The sequence below is a fragment of the Anneissia japonica genome, unplaced genomic scaffold, assembly GCF_011630105.1.
Source record: "Anneissia japonica isolate Jap-2015-1 unplaced genomic scaffold, ASM1163010v1 scaffold287785_len535756_cov143, whole genome shotgun sequence".
In the NCBI taxonomy this organism is placed as follows: Eukaryota; Metazoa; Echinodermata; class Crinoidea; order Comatulida; family Comatulidae; genus Anneissia; species Anneissia japonica.
The window spans coordinates 402,706-417,433 of record NW_022696924.1 but is presented as its reverse complement, the minus strand read 5'-3'; the positions used below and the strand labels follow the sequence as shown (position 1 = coordinate 417,433).

General features: G+C 34.5%; 1 protein-coding gene across 1 annotated transcript in view; it reads left to right on the top strand.

The window, feature by feature from the left end:
* Positions 1–14,728, top strand: part of LOC117102180 (vacuolar protein sorting-associated protein 8 homolog) — a gene marked incomplete in the record, with an annotated part of 68,474 nt that overhangs the window by 5,809 nt on the left and 47,937 nt on the right. The window contains 3 exon segments of the mRNA XM_033242397.1: positions 10,456–10,504; positions 10,616–10,718; positions 11,147–11,203. Coding sequence (XP_033098288.1) covers positions 10,482–10,504; positions 10,616–10,718; positions 11,147–11,203 — 183 coding nt within the window.

Sequence of the window (14,728 nt, the reverse complement as noted above, 5' to 3'; positions counted from 1 at the left end):
TCACAGTCTGAGAGTGCCATTTTCGGCCATGTAGAGGTTGATATTCTTTAAAAAAAATCTCATTTGGGAGGGGGAAACACCTCTGAACCCCTTCTCCCATCTCGAGCCTACAAGCTCAAGTCGCCCTGTCGGACAACTTAGCCCCCCCCCCCCAGAAAATCCTAGAGCCGCCACTGCGACTATATGGCAAATTTTGCTCTAAAAAACAGAGTTGTCTATGCGCCCAAAATAGGAAAATCATCTAGATTTATTCTTGAACTCAGGTATTTCTTGTGTTTGGATTGTCTTATACAGTATGTGAAAATTTACTTAATGTAGTGAAGAATTTACTGCAGTGTTGATGAAATAAAATATGTGGAACACAAATATTTTTGGTGAAATTTGAGGCTGAGAAATCTTAAGATATTCACTCTACAGTGTGTACTCCTAGGCAGCTAACTAGATGCTTAGTCATATATTTATATTTCTGAAGCTAGAGTGAAAGCATGTTAACATTTGTAAATATATACAACAGACCCAGTGTTCTCCTCAGGGCAATAAGCTGTAACGGCCCCGTTACAGCTTCATTCAGAAAACAAGTTTACCATTACAGCTTCATTCAGAAAACAAGATTCTGTTACAGCTTAAATTTACCGATACACCTTGTAGTATGGTAGTATGACTGCATGGTAAATGTTCAGTTGATCAATTGTTTATACACAAACTGTACATATACAAATTTAAAATACAAGGGAAATGCGATGAGGGAGGGAAGGCTGACTTTTTTTTTAATTTTATTTTTCTTAACCCAGACATCATCCTTGGTTTGTTTGCTGGTACATTGATATTCGAGTAAAACATGATTGAGATAGTACAGACACTTATACTAACTATTTAATTTTTAAAAATGAAAAAAATATTTAAAAAAAAATTAAAATTAAAAAATATATATATATATTTTTTTGAGTACCATAGAATACATGCGTGTGAGGGTAATAAACTAAGGAATTTTTATTGGGACTAATAATTAATTTTATGACCTTAAAGCAGGATTAATACAACTGCGGCACAGTGGAATATTATGCGCTGAACGAGGTGTCGCCACGCGTTTTCCCATTACACCTTAAAAAAATCCTGGGGAGAACACTGAGACCTAAAAATATTTGGAGGAAACACTCATTATTTTATTGATTGAATAAAATACATAATTATTTATGTTTACTAATTAATTAATTCTATATATTAACTTCCATAATTACAAATAAGTTCCTGCTTTTCTTGCATGCACCTGGCAATAATTTGTCCTTAAAAGTATTATTTTTTATAATCGTTAAAAGAAATTCTACCTAGACTATTAGAATGCTAAGCATGTTGGAAATCATTTGAATTGTTAGTTGTGAAAGTAAAAATAGGAGGCCTTTTTTATGCCTGACATATCGTTGAAAAGAAGGTTGTTATTTACGATGGCCCATAAGTTCACGGCAATAATAATTTTCTCACAGCAATATCAATTTGGTTCACGGAAATATAAATTTTTAAAACGACAATATCAATTTGCTCACAGCAATATCAATTTGGTTCATGGCAATATAAACATATTCATATTGCCATGACCGGAGTTTAAAAGTTAATATTGCCGTGAACCAAACTGATATTGTCATGAACAAATTGATATTGCCGTGAACTTATGGACCACTGTAGTTCTATCATCACCTTAATTTATGGTATATGAGGAGGATGTAACCAAACTCTACAGTAGGTCTTTTTTGCTAATATAATTCAAAGAAATTTCTGAATCATATCATATTTATGTGTTTTTCTAATTTTTTAACAAAATATGATTAGTTTCAGATTTAGTTTTTAAGTAGTGATATACGAGTTGAATGGAAATTGTATGATATACGATAATTATTATTGCCATCCAGGGACTAACTTCTCAACGTATTGGTCGTGACCCAAATTTGAATCGCCAAAACATTTCTGAGGGTCGCGATATTGCATCTGACTAGCTACGAAACAAAAGCTAGAAATTATTGTCAACCCAAATCCAAGGATCAACTCTCATGGTTGCATTGTTGCCAATCTCTCCAAGGAAGATAATTAAAATCTGGCAAGAGTAGAGCAGGAGAGAGCAGCTTAGCTCAGTCTGCTAATCTGGTGGTATCCACTGTGTGTGCGCTGACCAATCACCACCAGAAGGACCCCACTGGAAATAAGTCTTCTTCTAGACTTTCGTGGGCTCTCCTTGGTGAATAGAATAGATCAATTTAATCCAATACTTCACAATAACAAGACTGACCAGTTAATAAAAAAGATGCTTTTTAAGTTCCTTTGAGCCTTTTTATGAGTGAATGGGGACGTACAAGCTTTTTTTTTTTATTGGTGATCCGCATCACGAGTGGATCACCTCTTGTTATTGTCAGGATCATCATCTTTTTTTATATTCTTTCTATCTCCTCATTTCTTGTTAGCATGATATCTCAAAATTGCTGTGAGCCATGTACATGCGCGCTTCAACAAACACTTGGCTTGGCATGGAATAGTCACAGTGAGCTGTTTAATGTGCACAGTCATGTGTGATCTACTCGCAATGTTTTACATTATCGATCATATCATCGTAACCAATTGTCATTTCTAAATCATATTCAGTGAGCATAAACTTATAATAATAGGGAACTTTGCGCGCGTTTGTGCCAATATACAATGAAAATATGCTAAAATCAGGCCTATTTTTAATCAGTTCTCCTTAGGATGAAAGGTGACCCCAAATTTTTATTACATGTTCTGAAAGCACATGAGTTGTAAATATGATTTTATAAATCATAATGGCTGATCAGACATTGTGACATCATCATATTGCCATCTAAATTAAAAAAACTGAATTTGTATTTATAACGTCATAATTTTTATACTCACTTGAACATATCATGCTTATTCTTGATCGATCGTCTCCCACCTTTGAGTATCTTATAGTTAAGGCAGTCTGCTTTCACAATGTGTCATTTATTTTTCATTTTGATGAATGAATGTTTTTCTGACCTCTCCCCTGCCTTTTTCTTTCTTCAATTTTTTTCAAAACCCCAGAGAGAGGGCGACAGACCTGATATTGTCTTGCACTGTTTGAAAATCCTGGCTACGGTAGTTTCCCATAATTAAAACCTTTTAAGCGCCGAGAGATTTTTTTTGCCTGAGTTGTGACTTCAAATCTAGTTTATATTTGCTCAGTCAGTGTAGCCTAAGTTGACTGTACACTATAGTAAAAATTTGTTTATTGTTTTTAACATTCCAAAATTATTATAACAAATATTCTCCACAGTGGCAGATTCAATGGTGACCCACTGCTACCCTCCCAACTATTTAGTTTTCTAGAGTATAAAAAATGGAGAAAAAGATTATATTCAAATTTAAGTCAATTCTGGCCATCTAAATTTTCTTGCCTCATCTTCAACCATGGTAGGGCTGAGCTGTAAAAGTCCTTCCTAGGGCCTCTATTTCAAATCACTGGATCAGTCCTTCCTCCATATTATAGAATTGAACAGTCAGCACACAATATTGAAGGTCTTGTGAACTTGGTTAAGTAAATAAAAATAAGAATGATTTTCACCACTAAAAGCTACATAAATTTACACTAGACACGATTGCGACATGACAACGACACGATACAGATGCGCACAGTGTTGAAGAATACAAACTACGCGATGATATGTCATTGTCTTGTCGTTATCGTGTCTAGTGTAAATCTAGCTTAATTTGTGTAATCAACACATAACATAACAATATAATTTTGGTATACATTGCATTGGGTCACCACAGAATGTGCATTTTCAAAGTGGGTCGCCACCTAAAAATGATTATTATTATAAAAGGGGTTGAGAAGCAGGGATCTAGGGTATAGACAGTAATAGACTAATCCATTGGTACAGGTGGTAAAAAGTAGGTTTAATGTGACGATTGATGCCATAATTTATTTATAAGTCAATCATGGCATCATCACTAACTCCCCATGTTATTTTCCTGTCCCCAACCATGTACTAATTTTTCATTAGTGCATGGTTTTCTTGATCTTTTTTAGGTTTGTGCACAAAAGGCCAATTCAACTCATGTATCTCCATATCGCACACCGCGATAAATTCTAAGCTAGTGTTTTTACACCTACCATTAAGAAAGAGAGGGCAGACACCCCCTGCTGGTAATTGATAACTTGGTTAGATTAATGCATTCAAAAAATTTCTTCGGACATTGCATTAATCTAACCTTCTTATAATGTTATATTAGTGATGTTTTGTTAATATGTTTACTTAAAACTAGAAATTGTTTGATATTTTTACCAACAGAAAACCTATTGATTATTATTATTTTAGATTAATTTTAAAACAATTCATCAAAATATCATCACATGCTTCATTAATACAGTTATTATTAAAAATATGCAATTTCGCGTATATAATAATAATTCTGGATTTATATAGCGCCTCACGTTGACACAACCTCGAGGCGCTTGAAACTGACAAAATTTGCTTAAAATCATAAACAAAGTAAACTTATCTGCAAAATAGGTAACAATCACCAGAATCACGGATCAGAAAGGCTGAAAATCCGCAAGATGAAGCAATAATGAAGTAAAAATACAAAAGTACAATCTACTCATATGCTGCGTGTACACAGCGCATACAATCTACTCGTGGGCTCAGTGGGTAATCAGTAGAGTCGGAATTCACATTGATAAAATGGGCAGCTAGTTCTACTTACAGTAGTTGCTTGTAGTTGTAGGATACACTCCAGCAGCATAAGCCTATTGTAGATTAAGACAAACATCCCGATGTTCTCCCCACCATACAATGAAGGGTATAGTCCATTGTTGGGTAGCTTTAGAAAGGAGTGGCTTTGGACAAGGGTGGCTGACTCATTCCAGTTCGGTCATGAGCACTATTGTATTTCATATCATTTATTTCGTCCAAAAACATTAAAGACATATAAGTTTGCCTGAAGAACAAACTTATAACATACAATTGCACCTTACGTTCTCATCTTATAAATAACGAATATAACATTGTCTGTTTTACTGAAACCTGGTTAAATAACAGCGTTCTTGATGCTGAAGTTTCCGTGCAGGATTTTACGCTATATAGAAGAGACAGAAAAAAATGGTCTTAGAGGGGGAGGAGTGCTCATGCTAGTAAATTCCAACCTTTTATCCCAACGTCTTTATCACCTAGAAAAGGATAACTTAGAGGCCATCTTCATTGAGATTACCATTTCTAGAAGAAAAAAGATCATTCTTGTGTTGGGTTATATTCCTTCTAAATCCAAACTTGCAGTTTTTGAAGAACTAAATCAATCTTTAGATGATGTATATCTTAATTACCCTGGCTGTGAACTTATTCTTTTAGGTGATTTTAATCTACCAGGTATAAAATGGTCAAAATATACAACTACAACTACCAGCAATAATATTGAACAATATTTCGTGAATTCAATTATTAATAATTTTCATCTTTTTCATTGCAATATGTTTCCCTCTCACTGTAATAACATCCTTGATCTTGTCATATGTAGTCAAGATATATCCAACTCAGTTGCTTGTGGTAATGATATTTTTAAATCTGATCATAATTCAATTACTTTTAGGTTTCACTGTCGTCCTAGATTTTATATTATCAACATCAACAACAGGACTGTATATAACTACACGAAAATAGATAAGGATCTTTTAACACACTTTTAAATGTCCCATGGGATACTCTAAAACTCTGTGAAAATGTTAATGATGCTGTTGATGATTTTATTTCTTTGGTCTTAGCAGTTATCAAAGATGTTGTGCCAGTAGTAAAACCTAGACGGAGAGTACCACCATGGTTTGATGTTGAACTACGTAATCTTCTTCGTAAGAAGGAAAGGGTATTCAGGTTAAAAGAGAAAATTTTTCAGTCACTAGAGCTGAATTCAAGAGAATTTCTTGTAGTAAATACTACAGTTATGTTACCAAATTATCAAACGATATGACAACTAATTCTAAACGTTTTTGGGGCTGGATTAAATCCTCATATAAATGCAAAATTAAACCTGTAAACTTGAAACATGGTGATACTACTGCCTCTTCTCCTGAGGAGAAAGTTAATTTATTTAATAAATACTTCAGTTCTGTATTCAATATTAGCGATCCAAAGCCTATTTATCCTGACCTTCCAGATTATGACAATATTTCTACTTTTAATATTGATATTTTACGTATCGAAACACTTTTACGTGAAATAGATTTTAAAAAGTCATCTGGTAGTGATAACATAAGTAATATTATTCTTAAACTTGGTGCTCCTGCCATCTCTCAACCTTTCTGTATGCTCTTTAACTGGTCACTTAGTGAAGGTACGTTCCCTAGAGCATGGAAAATGGCCAATGTACACCCTGTCCATAAAGGTGGTAAAAGAAATGAGGTCTGTAACTACAGGCCTGTTTCTATTGTCCCTACTATTGCTAAGATATATGAACGTATAACCCATGATGTGTTATATGACCATGTTGCTCCTGCACTTTCATTACTCAGCATGGATTTATTCCTAAGCGTTCTTGTACTACTAATTTAGCTAACTTTTTAATTGTTGCATATAATGCTCTCAATAATAACTCTCAGTGTGATGTAATATATACTGACTTTTCAAAAGCATTTGACCGAATTAATCACCATTTACTTATTTACAAGATCTCTAAATTCGGCGTTACTGGTAACTTATTGAAACTCCTTCGTAGCTATCTTACACATAGAGAACAGAGAGTTATTATTGATGGTGCTACGTCTGAATGGACATCGGTACAATCTGGTGTTCCTCAAGGAACTTTTTAGGCCCTTTATGTTTTAATATTTTTTTATCAATGACTTGCCTCATAATTTTACTTCGCAATGTCTATTATATGCTGATGACCTTAAATTGTTCCGACTGGTTAGTAAGATTGACGATGCCAAATCTATTCAAGACGATTTAGATATATTGTACTTATGGTGCAACACTTAGGAAATGTCCCTCAACTTAAACAAATACAAGATTTTGACTATCACACTTAAACAACTTAAAATTTCTTTCCCTTATAATGTTAACGGCCACGTCTTGGAGGTCGTATATTTTCACCGTGACCTTGGTATTACTATTGATTCTAAGTTGACTTTTAATGAGCATATAAAACAGGTTTGCTGCAAAAGTAATAGAATGATAGGCCTAATTAAACGCATCTGTTGGAATATTAAGAACCAAAAAGCATTAACTAATCTGTATTGTTCACTTGTTAGACCTTATATCGAATTTAATTCGGTTATTTTTAACTGCATGTCTAATACATACCTTACTAAAATTAATATTATTCAAAAACGATTTATTAAATTTGTTTCTCGTACTTGTAATATCCCTTCCAATTATATCATTCTTCCTACTTTAAGTTCTAGACTAAATTACCTTGATTCTCTCTTTTTTTTATAATTGCGTTAATGGAGTTTATGGTTCTGATTTTGGTTTATCTGTTAAAACTTATCGATGTCGTAATTCTATCAGTTCCTTATTTAATGTTAAATTTTCTCGTGTTAATGCTACTAAATTTAGTTTTATTGTTCGATTACCTAAATTTTATAATTGTCTTGTTGATAAAGATAATTCTATTGATATTTATTATGATTCATTTAGAACGTTTAAACGTAAAATTAAGTTATATATTTAGATTTTTGACTGTTTTTTTGTGTGTATTGTAACTGGATTGTTCTTTATTGTTCTATTTGTTTTATGTTATTCCATTCTGTAAGTGGCGGGCTCCCCGCTGTTGATTGTGAAATGAAATAAAATAAAATAAAATAAAATAAAATTGACAAACACAAGATAACAGAGAGCAAAAAACCACACTGAGTTGGCCGGACAGGATTGCCAAAAAGTGAACTGAATCACTGTCTAGTGGCTCTCCGATCCTAATGAGATCATAAATTAAATTAGCATAAAATATTTAAGTGAAATAGGCCAATCAATAAAATTTAAATTAAAAATATATATGTACAAAATCATCAATGAAATCGGTCAAAAAACAATAGAATTTGAAAAAGAAGCATTGCAGTGAAAAACAAAAGTTAAAAAGTTTGTTTTACAAAGGTAAAATTTGAGACAAAAATAAAAATAGAATTATTGTTTAGCATAAAATAGTTTTAAAATTCTGATAAAAGATTCAATTCCAAAAACAAGTTCATCTCGAACATCAGCGGTAGTTTAGTTTGAATAAATTGTAGGTGAAAATTGGCATGAGTGCTACTTTGAACTTAAAAATACAGTGGCAAAGGCAATTTCTATTGCTCTTGCATAGCATAATATATAATGATGACATTGATATGAAAGCAGTAACAACAATGATAACATTGGCAACAGCATTGTCAACACTGTTTATATTCCAAGGCAGGGTTCTCACCACGCTGGTCGGCAGTGGTCGGGTCCGTCCAGCACTCAACATTTCTGACCAGTATTTTCAGGCTGCCGACCACCACTATTTTTCCAATTGATAGTGGAAAAAACAACATAAGCTAACAAAAATACTTTTGTTATATGACTACCAAAGCCTATTTATCCTGACCTTCCAGATTATGACTTAGACAATATTTCTACTTTTAATATTGATATTTTACGTATTGAAACACTTTTACGTGAAATACAGTGGTGGTCGGCAGCCTGAAAATACTGGTCAGAAATGTTGAGTGCTGGACGGACCCGACCACTGCCGACCAGCGTGGTGAGAACCCTGCCTTGGAATATAAACAGTGTTGACAATGCTGTTGCCAATGTTATCATTGTTGTTACTGCTTTCATATCAATGTCATCATTATATATTATGCTATGCAAGAGCAATAGAAATTGCCTTTGCCACTGTATTTTTAAGTTCAAAGTAGCACTGTAGATGTAAAAAAGTCATCTGGTAGTGATAACATAAGTAATATTATTCTTAAACTTTGTGCTCCTGCCATCTCTCAACCTTTGTCTATACTCTTTAACTGGTCACTTAGGGCCCGTTCGAGCGAAAAAATATCCGTGCGATTTACCAGTTAATTCACACTTTCTAAAACCACTCGGACACTAGTCTAATTACCTTTCCATCCGGATTATCCGCGACAATTTTGACCACCAAATTGCTGGGTAGAATACCGTGTATGGAATGACCATGTAGCCGGAGGCGATGATAAATCAACCTTAATTGTTTTTCCAAAAGTTTTGCCCACAACCTAGCACCAAATTCAATAGGTTTAACGGCCCAGGCGTGGTTGCAGCTCTCCTTCGCCTCCTCACAAATGCACGACGAAGTCTAAATTTAGTAGCATATAGCTAAGCTACACGATTGATTTGTAGATTTACCATTATTCGGAGAAATAAACTTGAATAAACTAGCCTACGTACAGATTTTCAAGCAGCCATTATAAATTATTGAGCTACATTATCGTTCCACCGTGCCACGCTGTGTGTACGTGGACCGGTTATAGCAGCAGTAGCAAGTAAACAAAGAATGGGTTGTTGACCATGGGATAAGTTGAAATTTTTTTCCGGAGTAGTTTCGTTACACGTATTTACCGTGAGCTAAAACTTGCTCGAACGGTCGACCACCCGCTGAGTGCTCAGCGCGATTACCCGGTGAAATAAACGGAATATGGTTGGCGTTTTTTGCTCGAACGGGCCCTAAGTGAAGGTATGTTCCCTAGAGCATGGAAAATGGCCAATGTACACCCTGTCCATAAAGGTGGTAAAAGAAATGAGGTCTGTAACTACAGGCCTGTTTCTATTGTCCCTACTATTGCTACATGACTACCTACTAGAATGGTAGTGTTGATAAACAACTCCCTGGCTGGACAATGAACATGCATACTACATTAGATAAGACAAAAGATATCAATTAACTACAGTATCTGTGGTAATGCTCTTCTAGGCTATTAGGCCTAGAAGAATATCTTGTTGATTTCGTGTGTGGTTAATGGTTTTATTTAGCTGGGAAGTTCCATGATCAGGCGTAAGCCTGGATAAAGTTGTCAACTGTGGTCTTTCAAATGACGTGAGTGGAATGAAAAGAATACACATATTTCCAGCTCATAATATCACTTTTGAAAAGTTTCACAATGATTTAATAATTCATTTTAATGATTGAAATAAAATGCTACTGTAATCAGATACGTTTAATAAAAACTATATTTATGAACATCAAACTTCATGGTCCCATCTTTTTGAGTCGTAACTGTTTACAAAATATATGCGGCGAATCAATTCAGAGAATCCCAATGTGCGTTGATTTGCTGTTAATTTGATTCGTGTGTTGTTCGATAATACAGTAAAGACTTTTAAAAGGGAGTAGAAATTCTTTTGTTTTGGTCGAACTAATAATATTAACAATGCTATTTTTGGGAAGATTTGATTTTCGTACACCACAGATTCATAGGTACATTAATCATATGATAACTACGATTTCTTCACCAAGGGAAGGCAGGGTGGGCGTGGTTGCCGATGCTGGTGAGAATCCTGCCAAGGTATGTTAAGTATGTTATTAATTGATGAGTTATTTTTCAGCATAATTAGTATTTTAATTCTAATATTCATTATTTCTTTATTAGAGTTGATGATTTTATTTTTTATTGTAGTCGTGGAGAGGTTTGTACAATTGCTCCGTTGTATGTGACAACCTCAGTTCAACATCATCCTCTCAAAGAGATGTCAATACTTGCCATGGCAACGCTTTCAAAGGTATTGGAAATTCATAGAGCATAAATAATTTTTAAAGCTAAATAGAGATAACCAATTGTTTGATGGAAATTCATTGGACTACGGGCCTGTTTATACTGATGAGAAAGAACTGTTCTTTGCATCAGTAGAAACAGGGCCCAAAAAAAAAAACCGATACATTGGCATGAAAATACCGTGCAGAGAATGCCAAAAAACAGTTCTTTGTACAGGAGGTAATTTTTAGCTGCAACATCAATATCACCTAATTTGACCTTGGTCAACCCAGCTGGGTAGAACAAGTACGAGTTGATAGATTGTGACCCTGGTGAGGGTAATATTATAAAGTGTTGCAAGTGAAATAGCTAGGACATACAATATGAGTCAAAAGTAGACTTAAAGTTAACAATTTCAGAAATTAAATAAAATTACTCTTTTCTTTATATCAACAGGTATTTATTGTTTCGATGAGACCCAAACTGACTGTTATGTTCACAAAACCACTAAAGGTAAATTTGAAATCATGCTTTTGGCAGCATACATACAGTAGTGTACCACATCATTAACAACATGTGACCGTGTCTCTTTTGTATTCAGCTGGTTTCCAGCCTTGCTTTATTTGTGTCCTTATGGAATCTCCCTCTTTCTGGTAAGGCGTTTGCATTGCTATCATAATAGTACTTTTCTACTTTTCAATTTCTCTGCCACCAACCTCTAATTTTTTACTTCTACCTGTAACAATGAATCAAAACTAGGTATTTCTGGTTTTGTCCTCCTAGACATTAACCTTTGTGCCGGTGATCCTAAAGTATCATCTCTTGGCACATTTCTTAGAGGTAACAAGTTTAACACAAACTCAGTACCTTCTTGGTCTGTTTTTATAAGCAAATTTTTCATTTTATTTACAGCATTTTCAGCCAGAACATTTGATTGTTGATGCTCTGGTTAGCTGACCTTCTGTTCAATGTTATACTTATTTACAAAGTCTTCAAATTCCTGACTGGTATACTGTGGTCGCTCATCTGTTACCAATGTATCAATCAGTTTCTTTCATATTGTGAATTATCATCATGACGTTGTGCTAGACAATCTCTCTATTTCTATGAACCCTGAATAATAATCTACCATAACCATATAATTATCATTTTGGTACTGAAACAGGTCACTTCCAACCTTTGCCCATGGCCTTTCTGGAATTTCCTGTATTTGCATCGGCCCTTTTTTGTTTTTTTGGGACATTTCGAGACCAGCTCTATAACTTGGGCACTCATCCCTGGCAAGAAAAGTGATGTCCTTTCCTAAGTGTTTCGCCTTAACCATTCCCATATATGAACTTTGTGTAAGGCTTGTAACATTTGTGATCTCAATGACTTTGGCACACATATTCCGTCCCATCAATAGACTATGCCACCATAAGTAGATAATTCATCCCTATAGTCCCAGTACAATGATAAACCTTGTGGTAAATCTTGTTTGGATTCAGGCCATCCATTCGTAATTTAGGATTTTTAACTTTTGTAATTCTTTATCTCCTTGTGTTTCTTCAACAATTTTGTCATGTTTACCATTTGCTAGGGAGTCAACTTCGCATGTATTCATCATTCATGGTTTCATTTACAATTGGTAATCTAACAGCAGATAAACTACTAAGGCAATCAGCTAGTCCAATATCTTTGCCTTTAACATAGATCAATCTAAAAGTATAATACTGTAATTTTAAGCATCATTTGCTGTATTCTCATTGGAGCCTTCAAGTCCATATTGGCTTTTTCGTTAAAATTTCACAAGGTTTAGTTTTTCCATACACTAATTTATGAAGTCTTTCTAGGACAAATACAACCGCCAACATTTCCTTTTCTACTTGGGCATATTTTTGCCAATTTACTGTAAGTGCCCTAGAAGCATGCTTCTAAGTGCCCTAGAAGCATGTATAATAATATAACCATCAGGTTGTATTACTGTAGCACCTAAACTCTTTTGAAGATGCATCCACACTTACTGTGACATCATCATAATATTTTGAAGCATGGTTCACTACATAGGAGTTCTTTAATTTTCTGAAATGCTAGTTTACACTCCTCAGGCCATAGCCATTCACTTTGGGAGTTTAATCGTCTTAATGGGTCATTAACGGTACTTAAGTTAGGAAGAAATTTATCAACGTATTATCATATCAAACACAGATTCCAAGTTTGAATGGTTTGTGGGATCTTTCATTTCTACAATAGACCTTATTCTATCTGGTGTGGTCTTCAAACCTTCCTCTGTAAATGCAATGACCAGTGTATTATAATAATAATAATAATAATAATAATAATAATATTCCTAATAGCCACACTACGTATCGGCTAGGCGTACAGCAGCTAGGCCTAGCTTATCCTATTTTTGTTTGTTACGCACCACTGACTTAGGTTTTTTGTTATCACGATGTCTACCGATTCGTGGAAAAGGCGTATTAAAATAAAAAATATTGGCGTTTGTCAGCAATACATTTTAATTTTATTTAGGTAAGTAGTAAGTATATGAATAATTTTAATGCACTAGTTAGTTGATAACTTCATTCTAACTTGTTTTGGGTCTTTTTTCTGCATTATTATAAGCTGTTAGACATTGCCTAGGCCAGGCCTAGGCTAGCCATGTGATGTTCATTGTAATACTACAAAACAAATTCAATTTAAACTCAAATTTGTAAACATACTTGCCTTATATCTTAACTAGCAGGCAATATTTATTGGTATTTTAGTTTGTTTTTAAGTGTGCGATTGATTTGCATGCCAAGTGAAATTAGTACTCTTATTTTGTCTCGTTTTACTGTGCCATAATTCTCGGCTAGGCCTAGATGTACGCCTAGCCAATACGTAGTGTGGCTAAGGAAAGTTTCGTTTTTCTGAGCATGTGCAAATTATGCTTAACTGGCTCATTAGCATAACAATACCACACATAAGGCTAATTCAAGTTAGACGGCTTAAACCAGCCAGCTTCCTATCCTGGTAACAGTTAAAAGTCCTTGCTTGAATCGTGAGGGTTGGTTTGAACATATGCAAAATTCTCTTTTTGAAAGCACAGGTTGATAAAGATTTATTTTATGCAGTATTGGCTAGTGCATCCATCAGTAAAGGAGTTTTTTAAGTCAGCAAGTTTACTTTTCAGTAGATTGAAAACATCATTTTGAATGTCCATACTACTGTTGTTCAATGCTCCCTGGGATCACGTGTACAAATGTTGTGACATTCCAAATTGCCATCATCTTTATTTATTTCTGTAACAAACGGATGCAGTGTTACTTGTTTATTATCTCAATGGTAACTTTGTATACTACTGTTCTTGTGACTTGCTGTACTGTATACCGTATACATTTTAGTAGGATTTGATCTGATTTATTTTGAAATTCTCAACATTTAATAGACTACATAAATTAGATAAGTCAGAGAAACAAAATTTCAGGACAACCCTTTTTCGCATTTCTTACTGGACAATGTGTAATCACGCATATCATTTAATTAATTAATTTTTTTAAACATGAGATTTAAGGGTTACCCTTGTCATCTTGTACCAGCTCACATGATACAATTGCATATTATCCAGAGGACATGGAACTAGGGGGTGCTGCGTTATGGAGAGTAATGTGTGACCGGAAATGGTCTGCTAGTTGGTTGTTACCACACGCCAGTGATGTTGGAGTACAGCAAGATGAAACTATTTATGTAATGCATGAATAAAGTTCTGGATTTGTCAGGTAGTGAAATGATTATTGTACTTTTTAAGTGCTCCCTCCATGCATAAGTGTAAGCTAAAATACGGACGTGATTAATTAGCGAAGATATGGAGACAATTATTTTCGAAGTTCCCTCTTTCCAAGAGGGATGCAAATGCTTTGTGAAAATGAGTACACTGTGGTACTCATTTTCACAAAGGAATACACTCAGCTGGTTAGCTAACTAACAATATGCAAATTTACAGGAACAACTGGGAAGAAAGGTGCAATTACGTTCTGTTGCCTAGCAAACGTCTGTACCGTAGCATGTGGCACATCT